Genomic DNA, 22,459 nt, shown 5'->3' with positions numbered 1-22,459 from the left:
TGCTGATGCTCAGGGGCACTGCTGTTTTTCTTGCTCCTTCTAAAGGCAAATCATTCCAACAGTCAATAGAAGGTCAAATGAAACCCAACTTGCATCTCTCTCTGCACAATTTCTATCCAGAAATGAGACGGTTACCTGAAATCAGGAAAAGGAAAACAGAAGTGACAGTCACCAGCCTGAATAGCTTTAAGAAGGGCTTAGACAAATTCATGGAGAACAGGTCTATCAATGGCCACTGGTCTGTGGCTATAGGCCACCTCCAGCCTCAGCATTAAGATCCTCTAAATACCAGCTGCAGGGGAGCAACAGCAAGAGAGAGGGCATGCCCTCACCTCTTGCCTGTGGGTGTCCCAGAGGCATCTGATGGGCCACTGTGTGAAACAGGGATACAGGATGGTGGACTAGATGAGCCATGGGCTTGGTCCAGCAGGGCTGTTTTTATGAAGAGGTGCACCCACTCAAGCTGCCAATTCTACTAGCAGAATTTTGTTAGCCATCCCCTGCCAACTGAGCAAAGAGGCACCTTTCTAAAGTGTTGAATCTCTTTATTTAACAGTGGGAGAGCAACTGGCCCTATCCATCCCCAGCACAACATCCTTCCAGTGGTTGCTGCTGGTGTCTATCTTATTTTTTTCTTTTTTAGAATGTGAGCTCTTTGGGGGCAGGGAACCATTTTATTTATTTATATTGATTTAAACCGCTTTGGGAACCTTTGTTGAGAAGCGGTATATACATATTCATCATATATATATATATATATATATATATATATATATATATATATATATTCTGACTGAAGTTATTCCTGGAGATCCTCACCACTCTCCCCTGCATTCCTTTGTTCAACATTTTTAAAAATTAATTATTAGTAGTATTATAACTATTAAATTTATTCATTCATTTTATTTATACACCACCTGGCTCCAAAGGTTCTGCCCTATTAAGCCAATAAAATCTCCAGGGTTGCATTCAAGAGCAACTTGGAGATTGATGCAGAGGAGACTCAGGCCCACCCTGACGGATTGGCCACCCCAGCACCCGCCAAGAAGCATAAGAAAGAGGTGAGAATAAAGGATTCACAGGTGTAGAATGAAAACCCTTTTAAACACTTCAATTCTAGTCTGCTCCCTAGTTCAGGAATTCCTAACTTTGTGTCCCCAGATGGTGTGGGACTAGAACTCCCACGATTGCCAGCTGCTATGGTTGACCAACAAGGCTTGGAGTGACCGCTGTTCTAGTCCTACAACATCTGGGGACACAAGGTTGGAGACCCCCTGCAGGCATAGATGTGCTTCAGATTGGACCATCCATGGATGAATGCATGGAATGGAATTGAGGAGTGATGGATAATTGTAAATCTGCTTTATTGTGGGAGGCGGTGGAGAGCTTCTCTTGCATTAGGAAACATGAACTGTCCCCTGGGTTAAGCAGGATTTCCCCCAATTTGCATTCGGCTGGGTGACTACATGAGAGCATGGCCTGCTGTAAGATAGTCCCCTTTGGGGGTGGGGCCATAGCTCAGTGGCAGACAATCTGCTTGGCATGCCGAAGGTCCCAGGTTCAATCCCTGGCAGCATCTCCAGGTAGGGCTGGGAGAGACTCCTGCCTGGAACCCTGAAGAATCACTACAAGCAGGCGCGGAGCGAGGCTGGTGGCGGCCCGTGTTTGGTCACCGCCACGGCCCCCTGGCCACGCCCCCCGCAGCTGATGTCAGGCGCAGGGGGCCGCCCCCACAGCTGATGTCACCTGTGGGGCGTGATCTCCCTCCCAAACAGAGCCATGTGGCCCCATTTTGAAGGGAGATTGGCCCACGCTGCGTTGGGCAGCAGAGCAACTCTAACTGCCTTTAAAGGCAGGGAGAGCCGTTCCGACCATGCTGTGAACACAGCGCAGGCTGATCTCTCTCCCACACAAGGCCGTGTGGCCCCGTTTCGAGGGAAATCGGCCCCGCTGAGCTGGCAGCGAGGCCAGGAGTGGCTCTCCCTGCCTTTAAAGGCAGGAAAAGACTCTCCAGCCCATGTTGCCAATACAACACGGGCCAATTTTGTTTCCAAACGGAGCCGCACAGCCCCATTTGGGAGCAAAAGAACGCGCCCCCCTCCCATGTCTGATGCTGGGGGCATGTCGAGGCCACGAGGCATGGCCTCGATTAGCGGTGGCCCGGGTTCTTTGAACCCATTCGCCCAATGGTGTTTCTGCCCCCAACTACCAGTCAGCGTAGACAATACGGAGCTAGATGGACCAACGTTTGGTGCTTCTGAATGAAAAGGGGCAGATGATTAGATTGGGGATTGCCAACCTTGCAACGTCAGATGTTGTTGAACTACAACACCCATTAGCCCCAGCCACAATAGCCACAGCCATGGTTAGGAATCCCTGGATTAGAGAACTAGTTGGAACATCTTGCTAGACCTGGTGTTTCTTGGGGTCCCATTAAGTCATTCCTTCCCATAACTTTGACTTACCACAGCTAAGAATATCTGTTGCACAATAAACCAGTTCCAGAAAGACATCACCTAGAAAGAGAGCTAGTGTAATACACCCCTAAAATAGATAATCTAAGGCAGACCCTCTGAATCCCTCTGAAGGTTGCTAGAACTCAGGAAGGAAATAATTCACATAGCCTAGGCTGGTCCAAACCCCTTAACAGCCAACTGCAAGGGAGCTTCCTTCCACCCTAAAATTCCACCACACATCCCAACACCTTGGAAATATCTCAGGTGAAAACTTCTGCTGCAAGTCAACTATTCTGCTTAAGCTTTGGTTACCTTAAGGAATAATAAGCAGACTTGTAAAAATGTATATGCAAACCTTTAATACAATATTAAATGTTTAAAATGCATACTCTATCAAACATTTTAACCACCAGTCTCCAAAGCAAAGAGACCAGCATACTGTCCTGTAAAGTCCAAGTACTTGGCTTCAGTCAAATTGTACGTTAAGAACCCAACACTGACACTCAACTCTCCCTGTACCAGAGTTACTTTATGGATGCGTCTGTATCCAAGAGCAGAATGTCAGCCTATTTCAACTCTGTGCTGTTTGCACTGCCAGCTCAGTAATTAGTAGAGAGGGTTCTTTTTTAGAGTGTATCGGATCAGACGGGGGCAATGAACGAGGAAAGCATTGATCACAGCTGGGCTAACTGGACAGGAACAATAGATCTCCTTCAGATTCTCACTGCCCAATGCCAGCTCTATGAGCGCCTGGTTGAGATTCTCAGAGGCGGAAGTATAAAAGACCAGTTTCTCCAAAGTCCTGAAATAGGTGTCAGTAATATACCGAATGTGGTTCACCATACATATGCAGCCGTTGAAGTGCAAAGCGGACACAGGAATATTGGGCTTTAAAAAGCGAGATATTATCACAGTATGGACCAGGGGTCCAAACTCCAACCCTACCCGGAGTTGTGGGTGTCTCTCAGTCAGAGTAGACCAAACCTCTTCAGGGATGGGGCTTACTTCGCCGTCACAGAAGATGCCCAAGAATTTTAGGGGTCCTCTGCTTGGGTTCAACAGTACGTGAAATACATCTTCAGAGAAGGATGCAAGATGGATCCCCAATACAGCTAGTCCAGGACAACACCTCAGAACCGAAAAGATGGTATCTGGACTGAGGATAGTTAGATCAGAGCGGTGGTAGTTGAATAACAAGGTGTGCAAATTGGAGTTGCGGTATACAATCCATAGGACCAAGTCATTGTTCAGATTAAAAGAAGTTTTTCGCAAGTTAATATACTGAAAATCTGTCTGTTCTGCTGACTTAATAAGTCCGCTGAAGCTCTGCAAGATGTCTGGGCAAGAATAGAAATAAAGATTATCTCCACAGCACACAATACAGAGTGCTCTCACATTTTGGCCCCTCCAAAACAGCACATCTAAAATCTTGTTGACCTGGATACGATAGAGATGTTGCGTCTGATCAACCACAATCTTCAGGTGTTCAATATGCTGCAGGAACTGGTACAGTCTCACCAACAGGTCTCCCTTACATGCATCCACTGTGTTGAAACTGAAGGCACATTAGGTACAGAAAGTCAGCTAAACTTTAGTATGTCCCCTGGAATGCTGCAGTTATTATTTATTTGCATTCATTTTAACTGCCCTGAAATACTGAAAGACACTTCCTGCACTGAACACAGGTCATACAAGAAGACCTCCACTGTCCCTCCCAACTTTAACATTCCATGAAGTGAACAGACGAGCTGTTAGAGATGTCTTTCTGGGATCCTGCCTCTTACTCTAGATCCGGGGTTCAAGAATGGCTCTGGAGGAGAGGCAACTACTCAGACAATCCAGAAGGTTACCATGGGCAATGGTATCTAAAGTCACTGAGAGATCCAGGAGGACCAACTGAGTCACGTTCCCCCTGTAGATTCCTAACTGGAGATGATCCAACAGGCCAACCAAGGCCCTCTCAACATAGCCTGGGCCAATGTTGTTTTAAAACTGGTCCAAGTGGAGCTCAAACATCCCTAGTTTGAGAACCAAGTTAAGGAAGCTTGGCTGACAATTTGTGCTTTGCCTTGCTAATTTTCGCCCACTGCATGTCCTTGGATAGGTCACTATTCCTCAGCCAGGATTCCTTATCTGCAAAATGCACAGCAATACACCTTAGTCCATGAGCCAGGCCCACAAGTTTTGGGCATCAGTACCACTTTGGGGACAAACCCTCCGAGTGGTTTTTGGCATCATATACGGCCCCAGAGGTGAAACATCAGGTGATAGCTCTGAGGTCCCTGCATCTTTCTCTCTGTTATCACCCCTCCTTTATCCCTACCTGGAAATGACTAGGATAAAATTGCAGTCAGTTTTCGCACAGAGGAAAGGGATAGGGTCAGGTATGAATGGACAAGTCCTTCTGCTCTCTCCGTGGAGTAATCTCTGGGAGGACATTCCTGCCAACCTTCATTTCCATTCCCCTGACATCATCATCAATATAGCTTTATTGTAGTTTTTGTGCTTTTAATAGCTGATAAAACACCACTGCAAATTTGGCCACTGCAGGGCCAATGGTCAGGACAATCCGAGCATGATAATACTTTGAAGACTGAAAGGCGAGCAATGAGATCACCTCTTCACCATCTCTAGGGGCGATGCCCTTGTCCAAAATCACAGGGAGCATCCATCCCTCCCAAGGTGATACCAACAACCCAAGCTGGCTTCCAAGCATTTGACTCTGAAGCCAGCCTTTGCAGAGACTACTTTTTCTTACCTGATCTCAGTGAAACTCCAAACAGAAGGGGAAGAAACTGTCTCAGCCCAGCGCTGGCAGACGGAGAAGGCTGTATTTCTGCCTTTGAGAGGCAAGTAGGAAAATATGTGGATCAGAAGTTCTACTGGGATGTAGTTCCAGACATCCTTGGTGGGTGTGGAGATCTCCATGGAGCAGCTGGCTGTAAATTCCATGTGTGGCTTGATCTTCTCTAAAAAAACAAGATGGGCCCCAAAGCAGAGCTGATCTTAGGGCAGGGCAAGCCGGGAAACAGCCCACTCTCCTTGCTGCCATCAAAATTAACTGGAAGGGCACAGCTTCCCACACTGGCTGATATGCCCCAGGCCCCAGACCGCACCAGGGCTCTCTAGAGACACCCCTGCCCCAAAGGAAACATCATCAGAAATACAGACCCAGCCCAGGATAAAATTAAGTTGGTATTGTTCAGGGTTCTGTTTTCATAGTCACAGGATTATGTGCTCCTGTGAATGGGATTGCATAAGGTAGAAATCAAGGGCCCTGGCAAGCCAGGATGTAATGAACTGTTAATTATCCACACTATAGACTATCCCAAGATTACTTTCTTACTTGAATAAGAGGGGGAAAGCTGTGAGTCTCTAAGAACTCCCAAATTATCATGGAAATCATTAACATCTCCAAGAAAAGCTCAGGGATGATATTCGTAATAATATCCATAAGCATTCCATGTTGAAAACTCCTTTTCAAGGAGTTTCCTTGTCAAATGGGACCCACCAATGGAGTTTCCTTCATAATCTGGTTCTAACTGGACATGAAATGAAGGAATTTTATTTGGGGTGGTGTGTGGGGGGGAATCTTCCAAAACACACAATCTCATGTTGAACTCAGAACCCACACTCAAAATTCTGAATCCAAGAACTTTAGACCACTATGTGATAGTGTAGGGATGCTAAGACTTTCTGTTCAGGGTCAGAGACTACATCCTATGGAAATTAAAGTCTATTTAAAAATTGTGTGTGTTGTTGTCTACTGCTAAACCCACAGAGTTTCTGCAGTACAATAATGGAGCTGACCAGAGTTAACAGGTGAATTGTTTTGTTTTTTTAATGGTTATTTGGAGTAATAGCCAGGATGCCTGGGTGATCATTCCTTCTTGCAGGACTTCTCAAGCTTGGCTCTACTGCAGGTGGTGTTCGCTTGCTACAATTAACTGTATTACACCAACTCCTTATTAGGTTACTGCCTGCACTTGGGTTTCAGCTGTTCTCCCTTAATTCCTACCACTAATCTCCCATCCTTCCTCTCCCCACCAGATTTCTGCCTCCTGCCCTAGGAATGGGTAGAAGCAACCCCTCCCAGTGGAAATATGTTAAGAGAACATTGGAGGAAAGCTAAGCAGAGCCCAGAGAAGGGAAAGGCTGGTCTTTGGTGGTGGTGGTGGCACCATTCCTTTGGAATGCCCTACCTGGGGAGATCCAGGCTGTGAAGTCCCATAGGAAGCAGCCTTGTACTCTGCAAAATCCTTGTTGTTCCCTATAGCTCAGTACTGTCTACTCTGACTAGCAACAGCTCTCCAAGTTTCAGGCAATTGTCTTCCCTGTCCTACCAGGAGACAGAAACTGGGACCTTCTACATGTAAGCAGATGCTCTACTGCTGAACCTTGGATAAAGCAGCAATTGAACATGGGGGTGAAAAGTCCCCAGACCCCACAAGGGACAGGCCCTACTGACTGGGGGATAGCTTGCTCTTTGGTCTCTCTGGCACCTCTGATGAAGAAGGCTGGATGAAGCAGGCAGGAGCTCATCTCAATTGTTGTACCCGGGCCCACTCAAACATCACAACTCCCCTGTGCTGAGCTATGGCTCCATCCCCCTAGGGGGAATCTTACAGCGCTCAACTGTAGTCACCCATCCAAATGCAAAGCATGGCAGACCCCAATTAGCATAAGGCACAATACAGGCTCAAGACCTCAAGACCACATTATCCCACTAGGTCACCCCACAAGGTGGCCCCTTCAGAGCTGGCAGCCAGCAGTCCTCCCCAACCTCAAGTCCTCATATCCTGGACTACAACTCCCATCACCCCTTGACAAAGTCATTGTGGCTGGCAATGGTGAGAGAGAGAACCCATCATCATGTGAAGACCCTGACTTTGATCTGCAGGTCTTGTTGGCACTTCTTTTGCAGACTTCTGCGGGTCAACAGCCACAGGAGAAATCAAGCCCCCACCCACTTAACCAGCCAGAAACCGGGAAGGAAGGAAGGAAGATGGACGGATGGCGGGGAGCTCAGGTGCTCGGGAGATCACAGCACAAACCCAACTACGCCCACCCAAGTTTTGAAACCAGCCTCCGCCTGGGCGAGCCCAGGGGATCCTCGAGCACCAGGAAATCCCTCCATCAGCAAGAAGAGAGCTTTTTTCCTTCATTACCTCCAGCTGGCGCTCCGCAAAACAGACAGGAAGACGCCCAGGATCAGCACCCGCGCCGCGGGCCTTTTCTGCGGGAAGGCGGGTCCACGTGGCCGCGGGGCGCACCTGCCTGCCATTGCGCGCCCGCCCAGCCTGCAGTGCTCAGGTGCGCGCCCCGAGGCTGCTCACCTTGGGGAGTTAACTCTTTCGTCCCCGGGACAGACCTGGGGAAAGAAAGGCAAATGCTGGACACACCTGGAGTGGGTAAGGAGGGGACGTTAAGGGACTGGCTTCTGTACACGGGTACAGTTGTTCACACAATACAACATGGTGTCTGGACAGACAGGCTATTGGCACCGCGGCCAGTGTGGACACAGCGAGTCAGCGGCGCTGCTCTTTCCAAGCGGCAGCTGGGCAAGCCGGGTCACCGCGGTTTCTCCCATTAACTTGTGGGACCGCTGCTTGCGCAAACACCTGCTACTTGTGGCGGGCGCCGGGGTTGTTTTTCGGTTTCCCTTTTTAGAATGTTGGGTGGTGCTTATTCCTTTAAAACGAATTTACAAGATCATCTAGTTTTGCTAAAAAGAAGTCTAGGGAGGAGGACAACCACCCTACTCACCGACAGGATCGTGGAGTGGAGGGATTTGCTGCACAACAGTCACTCTGGGCAGCAGGAATCATGCACATTCAACCAAAGGTAAAGTGTGCCCTGGAGCCGGTGTCGACTCCTGGCCCCCGCAGAGCCCTGTGGCTGTCTTTGGCAGAATGCAGGAGGGGTTTCCCATTGCCTCCTCCCGCGCAGTCTGAGATGATGCCTTCCGGCTATTTTTTCTATAGCGCTGCTGCCCAATATAGTACCCGCGAGGATTCGAGCTGGCAACCTCCTGCTCGTTAGTCAAGCAGTGCCCTGCCGCGCCACTTAAGGTGACTGCGCCTTAAACGACTTGACTACAATTATGGCAGTCACAGCTCAGCCTAACGAGTCGCGAGAGGGGGGCACCTAAGGGGACTGCTTGGGTGGGTCTCTTTCTCTCCCACCCCGCCCGGGGGCCCCCCGCAGCCTGCGGGCTGGCCATCCGCCAGGTAGAGCTGCGCACGCAGCTCTGCCTGACGGATGGCCGGCTTGCGGGCGGCGCTGCTCATGGGTGGGACGAGAGAGAGGGGAGTAACTTAAGCCGCTGCCGGGAAGCAGAGGCAGCTGCAGCTCCTTTGGCGCCCCAGTTGGTTCGGAAAAGCCGCTGCTGAATTATGGTACCCGGGAAGCAGAACTCAGAAGCATCGCCTAAGCCCGTGACTCCCCCCCCCCCGCTCTTCTCAACAACTCTCCTTCACACAGCAGTACTGCATTTTAGACTGGGAGCCCTTTGGGGACTGGGAGGAGCCATTTTATTTTATCCATTTATATCTATGGAAACCACTCTGGGAACATTTTGTTGAAAAGCGGTAAAAACACACACACACACACACACACACAACCCCAAACACCAAAAAAACACAACACCAAACCCAAAACCCTGCTGCGGGTATAAAGAAGGCTACCCATTGTCCTGGCTTAAAAGTAAATTCTTTATCTGCGACTGCTAAAGGGAGTCTTTTCACTGCTTCAGATTCATCCGTGATTCCACATACTTTTGCTTTAGAAATCGTCTCGTGTCGAAAGTTGTTTGCTGTTCTCTCCATGATCCAACTTTATCTTGGATTTCATTTCCCCATTTACTGGGCAATAACAGCTCAGCGGTAAGAGTGCAGAATAGGAGTGCAGCGGTATATATTATTATTACATTTTATATCCCGCTCTTCCTCCAAGGAGCCCAGAGCGGTGCACTACATACTTAAGTTTTTATTTCACAACAATCCCGTGAAGTAGGTTCGGCTGAGAGAGAAGTGACTGGCCCAGAGTCACCCAGCAAGTCTCATGGCTGAATGGGGATTTGAACTCGGGTCTCCCCGGTCCTAGTCCAGCACTCTAACCACTACACCACGCTGTCAGTCAGTCAGCCTTTATTGTTATTTGTTACGGTCACCGACCAGAACAAATAATCAGCAAATAAAATTAAGACAATTAGTTAAAATACAACGTATCAGTAAAGATATTCGTCATATTCATATTCTGCTCAAACACTGTAAATTGCTCGTTCTCTCCCTTCCTCTCTCTCTGCCTCAAAAAAAAGGACTCATCTCTACATGGAAGGGGTGTGGGTTGGTGGTATCCCCTCTTAGAGCGGTGTTAGTCTGGTCAGTTTGGTTCTCCACTCCTCCCACCACCAAAGGCTTGCAGTTTAAAGGCAAGTCTTTTCTCTCCTTAAAGCTTTGATGTCTAATCTCAATGGGCAGACACAGAGATCAAGCTGTTTTCAAGGTCAGGCACTCTGTTTATGCTCAGAAACACTGCTATTTCCCCTGTTCCTGATACAAAGAGCCAGAATGGTGTGATGACTAGTCACAGTGTTGGACCAGAGAGAACCGAGTTCAAATCCCCATGGGCCATGAAACTCATTGGGTGACTCTGGGCCAGTCACTCAGCCCTCCACCTAGGCTACCTCAAAGGCTTGTTGTGGGGACAAACATATCTCTGAACACTACTTTGGGCTCCCTGCAGGAAGAGTGAGATATAAATAAATACATAAATAAAAGGCACAGAGAGGAAGAGGTGCATACACCCAGGGGATTGCCCATCCTGACTGAAGTTATTCTTGGAGATACCCAGCCTCAGGATATTTGTGTCCAATATTAATCTCCAGGGTTGTATTCAAGTCACCTGGGGATTGATGCTGATTCCAGACCAATCCCGGAGCATCTGCAACCTCACTCTACCCCTGCCAGCACCCACCAAATAGTGCTTGGGAAGAGAGCTGGCTTTGTGGTGGCAAGCATGAATTGTCCCCTTTACTAAACAGGGCTCACACTGGTTTACATTTGAATGGGAGACAACAGTGGGTATAGGAAAGAATCACCCCCTTTGATAGACCTTAAATTCTGGTTCCCTTACATCCTGAAATGAAAACACAAAGAAAATTCCCTTCACCAGCTGTACTTATCCAATGCAACCTATAACATCCAACTGAAAAACATCACAATTACAGTCCAGAAAAAGTATCAGAAATAAAAAACAAGAATTACTGAGATTGAAAAAGGATCAACCCCCCCCCCAATGTCAATATTTTGTTGAACCACCTTTTGCTTTAATAACAGCCTTGAGTCTGTTGGGATACTTCTCTATCAACCTTGCACATCTAGACGGAGCAATATTTGCCCACTCCTCCATACAGAACTGTTCAAGTTCGGTGACATTGGATGGTAGGTGTTGGTGGACTGCTCTCTTCAAATCTCTCCACAGATTTCCTATGGGAATTAGGTCTGGGCTCTGACTGGGCCACATGAGGACGTTCACTTTTTTCTCCTTCAGCCACTGTGTGGTCAATTTTGCTGTGTGCTTCAGATTGTTGTCATGTTGAAAGGTGAATCTTCTGCCCATCCTCAACTGTCTGGCAGAGGGTAGCAGGTTTTCTTCCAGAATCTGACGGTATTTTGCCCCATCCATTTTTCCTTCTACCCTAACGAGAGCCCCAGTCCCTGAGGCAGAGAAACACCCCCACAACAGGATGCTGCCACTACATGCTTCACTGTAGGTATGGTGTGTTGTGGATGGTGAGCTGCGTTGGATTTACACCAGGTGTACTGTTTGGTGTTGAGGCCAAATAGTTCAATCTTGGTCTCATCTGACCATAAGACCTTTTTCCATTTGGCATTAGAATCTTCAAGGTGCCTTCTGGCAAAGCTCAAACGAGCTTTAATGTGGCCTTTCTTGAGAAGTGGCTTTCTCCTTGCGACCCTCCCGAACAAGCCACATCTGTGGAGCGCTCGTGAAATTGTTGTCACATGCACAGAACAACCACTCTTTGCCATGAAGTCCTTTAACTCCTTCAGAGTGGCCATTGGCCTCTTGGTAACCTCTCTTACCAGTTTCCTCCTTGCTCTTCCATCCAGTTTGGAGGGCCGACTGGATCCAGGGAGGATAGCAGTCCACCAACACCTACCATCCAATGTGACCGAACTTGAACAGTTCTGTATGGAGGAGTGGGCAAATATTGCTCCGTCTAGATGTGCAAGGTTGATAGAGAAGTATCCCAACAGACTCAAGGCTGTTATTAAAGCAAAAGGTGGTTCAACAAAATATTGACATTGGGGGGGGGATCCTTTTTCAATCTCAGTAATTCTTGTTTTTTATTTCTGACACTTTTTCTGGACTGTAATTGTGATGTTTTTCAGTTGGATGTTATAGGTTGCATTGGATAAGTACAGCTGGTGAAGGGAATTTTGTGTTTTCATTTTAGGATGTAAGGGAACCAGAATTTAAGGTCTATCAAAGGGGGTGATTCTTTCCTATACCCACTGTACATGCATGAGCACTGGAAGATACCACCCACCCACCCAGGGGATGAGGCTGCTCTGGGAAGAACATCTTTATGCTTGCAGGCAGAGTCCATGCTCCTGATTATATTATGTATATATTACTACTATATTATGTGTATTATTATGTATGTAAATTTTGGTCTATGACGATAAATAAACATGATTGATTGATTGCTTGCAGGCAGAAGGTTCCAAGTTCCCTCCCTGGCAGCATCTCTGATAGGGCTGAGAGAGACTCCTGCCTGCAACCTTGCAGGAGCCGCTGCCAGTCTGTGAAGACAATACTAAGTTAGATGGACCAAGGGTCTGACGCGGTAGAAAGCAGAGTTCTATGTCCCAAGAAGCACAAAAGAGATGGAAAGAAAGGATTCACAGAAGGAGAACTAGATGCCCTTCTACAACACTTTTTAGTTGAGGATTGGTCTGTAGGTCAGTGGGTAGAGTATCTGCTTTGCACACAGAAGGTCCCAGGTCCAATCCTTGGCAGAAGCTCCAGAAAGGGCTGGAGCCCTTTGGGGCATAATGCAAAAAAGAGATTTTTTTAAAAACAACAACCACCCTGGACATAGATAGGGCTAGATTCGAATACAGAGGGAGAAACCTGAATTGTGCATGAAGTACTCTCTGAAATATTGCACAGACTTCAGGGTACATCGAACTGGCCAATATGTGGACACACACCACACCCTTGCAAAGTGAAGTCACTGTCTGAAAAACCTCCAGGTTTGATCCCTGGCAGCTTCTCCACAAAGGGCTGAGAAAGGCTCCTAGCTCAAACTTGGGAGAAACCCCTGCCAGTCAGTGTAGGTAGGCAATACTGAGCTGGATGGATGGACCCGTGGTCTGACTTGGAGTACAGCAGCTTCCCGTGTTTTAAAAAGGATTAGTGGGAAAGTGTGGCTGGGCCTGGTGTTTCTTGGGGCACCATTAATTCACTGACACTAACCCACCAACAGGTGATGAAAATTCTTGCCTGTTAACCACACAGGAGCAGGAGGTCACACCATATTCCTTCCCATACACACACCCTTCTTTTGACATACCGCAGCTGAAAATATATTTTGCAGTTTCTGTCTTGGAGAATTAACTTCTTTGTGTGAAAAAGTCTTTTTGCAATGAGATATGCTTGGAGAAAGGCTTTTTAAAAATTAGAAGAAAATTATAAATATCATCATATTTTAACTGTTCTCAATTCCAAAACTTTATGCCCCAAAGAAGTTTCTAAGCTGCAAATTTACTATGCATGCTATTTCGGTAGAATGAATAGTGTTAGAAGATGCCCACAGCCTCTGCAGACAATTGGGGCTTGCAGACTACCATGCCCTCTCACCTCAATTTTTGATGATAGACGGGAGCAGAGACTGCTTTTCTAGAGTTTCGATTGGAGACAATAAGTGCAAACATGCCTTTAAGTTACATTCTAAGTTACTGGACCATTGCTGGTTGCAAAGTGTGGTGTTCTGTGGATATCTTTAGTGTGCATCTCTCCAGAGCTGTGTGACACAAAAGGAAAACATACACTGTTGGGCCAACCATAACCACACAGTAACAGTGAATCTTTCAGGCAGGGACGGAGTGGTCAAAAGTAAACCCAGTTCTATGTGGAGCATTGAGTGTTTCTTATTCACTAGGGCCAGAGCTTCTCAGTAACAACAGGGATTGCCCAAGCCCTCGAAGGGTCCTCTGTCTGGTTCTACCAGTTCCAGAAAGACATCTTCAGACAAGCTAGTGTAATACACCTCTAAGGTAGATAATCTAGGGCAGACCCTCTGAATCCCTCTGAAGGTTGCTAGAACTCAGGAAGGAAATAATTCACATAGCCTAGGTTGGTCCAAACCCCTTAACAGCCAACTGCAAGGGAGTTTCCTTCCACCCTAAATTCCCCCATACATCCCAACACCTTGGAAATATCTCAGGTGAAAACTTCTGCTGCAAGTCAACTATTCTGCTTAAGCTTTGGTTACCTTAAGGAATAATAAGCAGACTTGTAAAAATGTATATGCAAACCTTTATTACAGTATTAAATGTTTAAAATGCTTATTCCATAAAATATTTTAACCACCAGTCTCCAAAGCAAAGAGACCTGCATACTGTCCTGTAAAGTCCAAGTACCTGGCTTCGGTCAAATTGTACGTTAAGAACCCAACACTGACACTCAACTCTCCCTGTACCAGAGTTACTTTATGGATGCGTCTGTATCCAAGAGCAGAATGTCAGCCTATTTCAACTCTGTGCTGTTTTCACTGCCAGCTCAGTAATTAGTAGAGAGGGTTCTTTTTTAGAGTGCATCTGATCAGACGGGGGCAATGAGCGAGGAAAGCATTGATCACAGCTGGGCTAACTGGACAGGAACAATAGATCTCCTTCAGATTCTCACTGCCCAATGCCAGCTCTATGAGCGCCTGGTTGAGATTCTCAGAGGCGGAAGTATAAAAGACCAGTTTCTCCAAAGTCCTGAAATAGGTGTCAGTAATATACCGAATGTGGTTCACCATACATATGCAGCCGTTGAAGCGCAGAGCGGACACAGGAATATTGGGCTTTAAAAAGCGAGATATTATCACGGTATGGACCAGGGGTCCAAACTCCAACCCTACCCGGAGTTTTGGGTGTCTCTCAGTCAGAGCAGACCAAACCTCTTCAGGGATGGGGCTTACTTTGCCCGCACAGAAGATGCCCAAGAACTTTAGGGGTCCTCTGCTTGGGTTCAACAGCACGTGAAATACATCTTCAGAGAAGGAAGCAAGATGGATCCCCAATGTTGATAGTTTAGGACAACATCTCAGAACCCACAAGATGGTATTTGGACTGAGGATTGTTAGATCAGAACGCTGGTTGTTGATTAACAAGGTGTGCAAATTGGGGTTGCGGTATGCAATCCATAGGATCACATGGTCCTCCAGATTAAAAGAAGTTTTTTGCAAGTCAATATACTGAAGATCCATCTTCCTTGTGAACTTAATGAATCTTCTGAAGCTCTGCAAGATGTCTGGGCAAGAGTAGAAATAAAGATTATCTCCACGGCACACAATACAGAGTGCCCTCACATTGTGGCTCTTCCAAACCAGCACACTTAAAATTTTGTTGACCTGGCTGCGATAGAGATATAGCGTCTGATCAACCACAATCTTCAGGTGTTCAATATGCTCCAGGAACTGGAACAGCCTCTCCAACAGGTCGCCCTTACACGCAGCCACTGTGTTGAAACTGAAGGCACATTAGGGTACAGAAAGTCAGCTAAGCTTTAGTATGTCCCCTGGAATCAGGGGCGTAACTATAATTGGGCAAGGGGAGACAGTTGTCTGGGGGCCCACTGCCTTGGGGGACCCCCCAGAGGCAAGTCACATGACTGACTCCCCCAGCCGTGCACCCGCCCAGGCTTCCTTCAGTTGTGTTCATCCTCCGAAACTGATGTGAGTTGTAAGACCTGGAGCTACCAGAACAGCATGTCTTTCTCTAGTACCATTAAATGACTTGTATCGTCCACAATGTACAAAACCTTAAAAAAAAAAATTTAGGATGATGTTCTATTGTGGCACATAGGGTGTGTGTATATTTCTTTACTTCATGAGCTGAGCTTCAGTGGGGGAGGGGGCATTTTAAAATCTTGTCTCTGGGCCCACTCCAAACTTTCTACACCCCTGCCTGGACTGATGCAATTATTATGTAATTGCATTTGTTTTACATTCAGGCATTATCCCGCAAACCCAATGGCTCTGCAAGCCCATCCAGTTTGTGCTTATGTGTCCTCACTGAGATACCTCCTTCCTGCCCTAAAATACTGATAGCCTCAAAGCAACACTTCCTGCCCAGAACAGAGGTCAGACTAGGAGGGCTCCACATTTCCCTGACCTCCTCCTCAATTCTAACATTCCATGACATGAACAAAAGGGCTGCAAGAGATGTCTTTCTGGGATCGTGCCTCTTACTTCAAGGTGCTGGACCAGGGGTTCAAGTCTGGCTCCAGAGGGGAGGCAGGAGTGGGCAAGTGATACCTCAGAGAAGTAGCCCCATTTCCATTTGAGAGCTCTAAGATGTGGGACACAGCCCAGACACCCAGAACTGTGGTTTGCCCCTCTGTGCTCCCGCGAGCATTTTCTGGAGCACCCACTGGAAGGGTTCCTAAGCTCAGGCCCCCAGATGTTATTCGACTCCAACTCTCACCATCAGAGCCAAAGACTGTTGTAGCTGGTGATGATGGGAGTTGTAGTCCATCATCTGGGGAACCTAAGTTTGAGAACCTGTTATTTAGCACATTTTTATACTACCCCATATACAAATGTAACACACACACCACAATTAGAAGAATAAATCAATTTAAACAATTTAAAAATAACTATCAGTTAAGCTTGAAATCTAAAATCCTGATTCAACAGGCATGATTTAAAGGCAGCAAGAATTGGGGATCTCTAATTTTGTATGGACATGTGTTCCAAGGGCCGGGGCAACCCTAGAAAAGGCCCCGTTTTGGGTTGCCAAATGAGCTGGTGGAAACTGCAACCACACCTTCAGTATGATCTTAATGTTGGTTAGGGTTCATGAGGAAGAAGGTTCTCTCTTAAATACCTTCAACCCCAGAGTCCAACCAGGCTGCTACTTTCTTCACCAGCTACAATTTCCAGGCTACATACAACAGAAGCCCAATGTAGAGGACATTGCAGTAGTCAAGCCTGGATGTTTGCAGCACATGCACTGCTGTTTTAAGACCAGAAATGGGTCAAGCTGGCATATCAGTCGAAGCTGATAAAAAGCACTCCTGGCCACTGCCTCAGCCTGAGATATCAGGGAGAGGTTTGGGTCAAAGACTAAATTCGTCCTGTTTGGGGGGAGCATAACCCCAACCAGCATAGGGAGAACTTTCTACATTCCAACCTGCCAAAATAACTACCTCCATCTTGTTTTGATTCACTTTCACTTTGTTCTCCCTCATCCAGCCCATTACCAACATCAGGCAGACATTTAAAGAACATAAGCCACTTATTGATGAAGTTGACATGGAGAGAGATATGAGTGTCAACAGCATACTGATAACATCCTGCATCAAATCTTCTAAGGATCTTTCCCAGTGGTTTCATGTAGATGTTAAAGAGCAGTGGAGATTGAATGGAACCCGGTGGGACCCCATACAGCAGGACTCACTTTGAAGAGCAACAATCTCCAAGCTACACCCTCTGAAATCTAACAGGTAGGAGCAAAACCATTGCAAAGCAGTGCCTCCTACTACCAACTTCTCAGATGATCCAGAAGGATAACAGGGTCAATGGCATCAAAAGCCACCGAGAGCTCCAAGAGGATCATCTGAATCACAATCCCCCAACAATTCCTAAGTGGAGATGACTCAAGGCCCTCTCAATCCCATAGCCTGTGCCAGTGCTGGTTTAAAACTGGTCCAAGTTGAGCTCAACCTTCCCTAGTTTGAGATCCAAGATAAGGAGGCTTGGCTGGCAATTAATTTCCTCTTTGCCTTGCTAAATTTTATCCACAGGATAAGTCACTATTCCTCAGTCAGGATTTGTTAACTGTAAAATGAACACTGCCACCTAACCCAGAAATTGCAAGACACCTTAGCCCATGAGCCAGGCCCATAGGTTTGGGGCATCAAGAGATACCACCTAAGAATCACCTTGCTGGATCAGGCCCAAGGCCTATCTAGTCCAGCATCCTGTTTCATCAGTGGCCCAGCAGATGCTTCTGGGGAGCCCACAGGCAAGAATTATGTGCATGCCCTCTCTCCTGCTGTTGCTCCCCTGCAACTGGTATTGAGAGGCATTGTGCCTCTAAGGCTGGAGGTGGCCCACAGCCACCAGACAAGTAGCCATTGATAGACCTGTCCACCATGAATCTGTCTAAGTCCCTTCTAAAGCAATCCAAGCTAGTGGCCATCACCACACCCCATGGCAAAGAATTCCATAGATTAATTATGTGCTGTGTGAAAAAGTACTTCCTCTTGTCGGTCCTAAATTTCCCAACCTTCAATTTCATGGGATGAGCCCTGGTTCTAATGTTGTGGAGGACAGAGAGAGAGAGAGGAATTTCTCTCTGTCCACCCTCTCCACTCCTTGCATAATTTTATTTTTCAAAACCCAGAGTTCCAATCCTCTGGTACAGAGTCTGATTGTAGGGCTAAATTATATATTATTGCTAGGAGATCTGAAATTTCACATTTAAGTTCCTTCTGAACTCTTGGGTGGGTGCCGTATGGCCCTGGGGACTTGTTAATTTTTAGTGTTTCAAGACAGTTTAGGACATCTTCCCTTGTCACCTCAAACTGGCCCAGTTCCTCAGCCGCTAAACCTGAAACGCTCAATTCCAGAGACGATATATGGTCCGTATCCTCCACCGTGAAGACAGATGCAAAGAACTCATTCAGCTTCTCTGCAATCTCCTTATACTGCTTAATAATCCCTTTCATGCCCTCATCATCTGAGGGGCCAACCTCCTCCCTAAGGGTGAAGCCCTTGTACAAAATCACAGTGAGCATCCGTCCCTCCCCAGATGGTACTGACCACCCCAGCCAGCTTCCAACCACCCATTTGACTCTGAAACCAGCCTTTGCAGAAATTGCTTGTTCTTACCTGGCCTCAGTGGAACTCCAGACAGAAGGGGTAGAAACTGCCTCTGCCCAAGGCTGGCAGACAGAGAAGGCTGCATGTCTGCCTTCGAGAGACACGTAGGAAAATATGTGGATCAGAAGTTCTCCTGGGATGTAGTTCCAGACATCCTTGGTGGGTATGGAGATCTCCATGGAGTAGCTGGCAGTAAATTCCATGTGTGGCTTGATCCTTTCTGAAAAACAAGATGGCCCCCAAAGCAGAGCTGATCTTAGGACACGGCAAGCAGAGAAACTGCCCACTCTTGTTGCTGCCATTAAAATTAACTGGAAGGGCACCCCACACTGGCTGATGTGCCCCAGGTCCCATGCACCAGGGCTCTCTAGAGACAAGCCTGCCCCAAAGGAACATCTTCGGAAATACAGACCAAACCCAGGATACAATTATGCCGGTATTGTTCCAGGCTCTATTTTCATAGTCATAAGATTATGTGCTCTTATGAATGGGATCCTGTAAGGTAGAAGTCAAGAGCCCTGGAAAGCCATGATGTAATGAACTGTTAATTATCCACACTATAGACTATCCCAAGATTACTTTCTTACTTGAATAAGAGGGGGAAAGCTGTGAGTCTCTAAGAACTCACAAATTATCATGGAAATCATTAACATCTCCAAGAAAATCTCAGGGATGATATTAATATCCATAAGCATTCCAAGCTGAAAACTCCTTGTCAAGTCTTGTAGTAATGGGACCCACCAATGGAGTTTCCTTCATAATATGGCTCTAACTGGACATGAAACAAAGGAATTTTATGTGGGGTGGAGGTCGGGGGGGTGGACTCTTCCAAAACACACAATCTCAAGGATTGAATGCCATGTTTAACTCAGAACCCACACTCACAATTCTGAATCCAAGAACTTTAGACCACTATGTGATAGTGTAGGGATACTAAGACTTTCTGTTCAGGGTCAGAGACTACATCCTATGGAAATTAAAGTCTATTTTAAAATTGTGTGTGTCATTCCCCTGCTGTCTACTGCCAAACACACAGATTTTCTGCAGTACAATAATGGAGTTGAACAGAATTAACCATGAAAGATGCTTTTTGGTTGCGGGGTAATAGCCAGGATACCTGGGTGATCTTGCAGGGCTTCTCAAGCTTGGCTCTCCAGGTGGTGTTCGTTTGTTACAATTAAGAAATTAACTGTATTACACTAACTCCTTATTAGGTTACTTACTGCCTGCACTTGGGTTTCAGCTGTTCTCCCTTAATTCCTACCACTAATCTCCCCACCAGATTTCTGCCTCCTGCCCTAGGAATGGGTGGAAGCAACCCCTCCCAGTGGAAATATGTTAAGAGAACATTGGAGGAAAGCTAAGCAGAGCCCAGAGAAGGGAAAGGCTGGTCTTTGGTGGTGGTGGCACCATTCCTTTGGAATGCCCTACCTGGGGAGATCCAGGCTGTGAAGTCCCATAGGAAGCAGCCTTGTACTCTGCAAAATCCTTGTTGTTCCCTATAGCTCAGTCCTGTCTACTCTGACCAGCTCCAAGTTTCAGGCAATTGTCTTCCCAGTTCTACTAGGAGACTGAACCTGGGACCTTCTACATGTAAGCAGATGCTCTGATGCTGAGCCAGAAGCAAAACAACAGTTGAACATGGGGTGGGGGAGAGAGAGAAATGTCCCTAGACCCCCCACCCAAGGGACAGACCCCACTGGCTGGAGGATAGCTTGCTCTTTGGTCTCCCCAGCACCTCTGATAGTGAAGGCTGGATGACGGGAGAGGAGCTCACATTCCACTTTTGTACCAGGGCCCACTCCAACATCACAGCTCCCTCACACTGAGCTATGGCCCCATCCCCTAGGGGGAACGGCTTACAGCACTCACATGTAGTAACCCATCTAAATGCAAAGCTGCATAGCAAAAGGCACAGTTCATGTTCATGGCCACAAGACAAACTAGGTCATCCCACTGGCCACAGCAAGGTTGCCCGCTTCAGAGCTGGCAGCCAGGGGTCCTTCCCAACCTCACATCCTCAGATGCTGGACTACAACTCCCATCACCCCTTGACAAGGCCATTGTGGCTGGTAACGATGGGAGGTAGAGTCCTGCTCATCATCATCGGACCCCAAGTCCGATCTGTAGGTGTTGTTGGCACTTCCTTTGCAGACTTCTGCAGGTCAACAGGCACAAGAGAAATTCAGCCCCCATCCCCTTAACCAGCTAGAAATCGGGAGGGAAGAAATATGGAGAGCACAGGTGTTCAAGAGATCGCAGCACAAAGTTTTGAAACCAGCCTCTGTCTGGGCCGGGCCAGCCCAGAGATCCTCGCGGATCAAGCACGAAGCCAACCCCCATCCCTCCGTCAGCGAGAGAGCTGTCTGCTTCCCCTCGCCCCACCTTACCTCCAGTTGGTGCGCTCCAGAGCAGCCAGAAAAAGCAGCAGCAGCAGCAACAGCCCATCACCAGCAGCCGCGGGCCTTTTCTACCGGGAGTCTCCACGTGGCCGTGGAGCGCACCTACCTGCCTTTGGGCGCCCAGCCTGCAGTGCGCAGGTGCGCGCTTTGGGACTGCTCACCTGGGAGAGTTACTAATCATCCCCGGGGCAGACCGGGGAAGGAGAGACAAATGCTGGACACACACCTGGGGTGGATAAGGAGGGGGGGGTAAAGGGGCTGGCTTCTGCGTGAACAGTGTCAATTGTTCGTTCTCTCTCTCTCTCTCTCTCAAAAAAAAGTATTAATCCTACACTGATGGGGTGTGCGGCGGCGTTGTTCCGTCTTGGGGCGGCGTTGGTAGGCTGGCCAGTTTGGCTCTCCACTCCTCCAACCCGAGCGCTGGTAATGTAAAGCCGTGTCTTTTTCTCTCGGTGAAGTTTTGACGCGTAAGCTTTAAAGGGCAGAAGAGACAGAGATCAAGCTGTTTTCAAGGTCAGGCGCTCTGCTCACACTCAGAGGCACAGCTGTTTCCCCTGTTCCTGATAAAGAGCGCCGGAATGGTGTGGGGGTTAGTCACAGTGCTGGACTAGGAGTGGAGAGACCCGAGTTCAAATGCCCATTGGGCTATGAAACTCACTGGGTGACTCTGGGCCCATCCCTTGGCTTTCAGCCAAGGCTACCTCAAAGGCTTGTTGTGGGGACAAACATATCTCTGAACACTGCTTTGGGCTCCCTGCAGGAAGAGTGAGATATAAATAAATACATAAATAAAAGGCACAGCATTCCAATGGTCCACAGGAGGTGAAGTCAAGCCCAATTTACACCTGTCTCCAAAGGTTTCTGTTGAGAAATGACAAGCTGATCTGAAGTCAGGGCAAAGTTGAGAGGAAGGAAGATATGCATACACCCCGGGGGATTGCCAGTCCTGACTGAAGTTATTCATGGAGATTTCCAGCCTCTGGCTATTTGTGTCCAGTATTCTCCATTACATCAAGCCATGTACATCTCCAGGGTTGTATTCAAGAGTCACCTGGGGATTGATGCTGATTCCAGGAGACTCCAGACCAATCCTGGAAGGTTGGCAAACACCACCCCCCTTCCTGCCAGCACCCACCAAATAGTGCTTGGGCTTTGTGGTGGCAAGCATGAATTGTCTCCTTTACTAAGCAGGGCTCACACTAATTTACATCTGAATGGGAGACTACCTGCATGAGCACTAGAAGATATTCCCCTTGAAGGGATGGGGCTGCTCTAGGAAGAACATCTTCATGCTTTCAGGCAAAAGGTTCCCAGTTCCCTCCCTGGCAGCATCTCCAAGATAGGGCTGAGAGAGACTCCTGCCTGCAACCTTGGAGAAGCTGCTGCCAGCCTGTGAAGACAATTCTGAGCTAGATGGACCAAGGGTCTGACTCGGTAGAAAACAGATTTCTATGTCCCAAGAAGAACAAAAGAGG

The 22,459-nt window shown here is 47.5% G+C and overlaps 2 protein-coding genes across 5 annotated transcripts; both read right to left on the bottom strand.

Annotated features, from left to right (window-relative positions):
* Window positions 1-2,798: 2,798 nt before the first annotated feature.
* On the bottom strand, window positions 2,799-8,378 carry LOC128334173 (F-box/LRR-repeat protein 8-like). Of its 2 annotated transcripts, XM_053270517.1 has the most exons (4): window positions 8,223-8,378; window positions 7,625-7,827; window positions 5,215-5,425; window positions 2,799-4,011 (listed from the first exon to the last, which is right to left on the bottom strand). In XM_053270517.1, exons 3-4 carry the CDS (start codon window positions 5,406-5,408, stop codon window positions 3,063-3,065), a joined length of 1,143 nt encoding a protein of 380 aa, XP_053126492.1. In that variant the 5' UTR covers window positions 5,409-5,425; window positions 7,625-7,827; window positions 8,223-8,378; the 3' UTR covers window positions 2,799-3,062. The 2 variants fall into 2 exon arrangements, with proteins under 2 accessions (XP_053126492.1, XP_053126493.1); XM_053270518.1 differs by lacking the exons at window positions 7,625-7,827; window positions 8,223-8,378 and adding an exon at window positions 7,345-7,460.
* Window positions 8,379-14,001: 5,623 nt separating this feature from the next.
* Window positions 14,002-21,171, bottom strand: LOC128334184 (F-box/LRR-repeat protein 8-like). 3 transcript variants are annotated; one of them, XM_053270549.1, is made up of 4 exons: window positions 20,973-21,171; window positions 18,592-18,802; window positions 15,106-15,223; window positions 14,877-15,005 (listed from the first exon to the last, which is right to left on the bottom strand). In XM_053270549.1, the coding sequence occupies exons 1-4, from the start codon at window positions 21,028-21,030 to the stop codon at window positions 14,904-14,906; spliced, it is 489 nt and encodes a 162-aa protein (XP_053126524.1). In that variant the 5' UTR covers window positions 21,031-21,171; the 3' UTR covers window positions 14,877-14,903. The 3 variants fall into 3 exon arrangements, with proteins under 3 accessions (XP_053126523.1, XP_053126525.1, XP_053126524.1); XM_053270548.1 differs by having other exon boundaries at window positions 14,002-15,223; window positions 20,973-21,157; XM_053270550.1 differs by lacking the exon at window positions 15,106-15,223 and having other exon boundaries at window positions 14,871-15,005; window positions 20,973-21,169.
* Between the last annotated feature and the right edge of the window lie 1,288 nt (window positions 21,172-22,459).

This window comes from Hemicordylus capensis, chromosome 9, assembly GCF_027244095.1.
Source record: "Hemicordylus capensis ecotype Gifberg chromosome 9, rHemCap1.1.pri, whole genome shotgun sequence".
Taxonomy (NCBI): domain Eukaryota; kingdom Metazoa; phylum Chordata; class Lepidosauria; order Squamata; family Cordylidae; genus Hemicordylus; species Hemicordylus capensis.
This window is presented reverse-complemented; position numbering and strand designations above follow the sequence as displayed.

Bases quoted from the DNA above. Each gene is read 5' to 3' on its own strand.
- LOC128334184 (XM_053270548.1), bottom strand. From the start codon at position 21,030: ATGGGCTGTTGCTGCTGCTGCTGCTTTTTCTGGCTGCTCTGGAGCGCA. The intron at 18,803-20,972 runs GTAAGGTGGGGC...CTTGTTTTTCAG, and splicing joins CTGGAGCGCACCAACTGGAG to AAAGGATCAAGCCACACATG. The intron at 15,224-18,591 runs GTAAGAACAAGC...ATGTGCCTTCAG, and splicing joins TGGAGTTCCACTGAGGCCAG to TTTCAACACAGTGGCTGCGT.
- LOC128334173 (XM_053270517.1), bottom strand. From the start codon at position 5,408: ATGGAATTTACAGCCAGCTGCTCCATGGAGATCTCCACACCCACCAAG. The intron at 4,012-5,214 runs GTAAGAAAAAGT...ATGTGCCTTCAG, and splicing joins TGGAGTTTCACTGAGATCAG to TTTCAACACAGTGGATGCAT.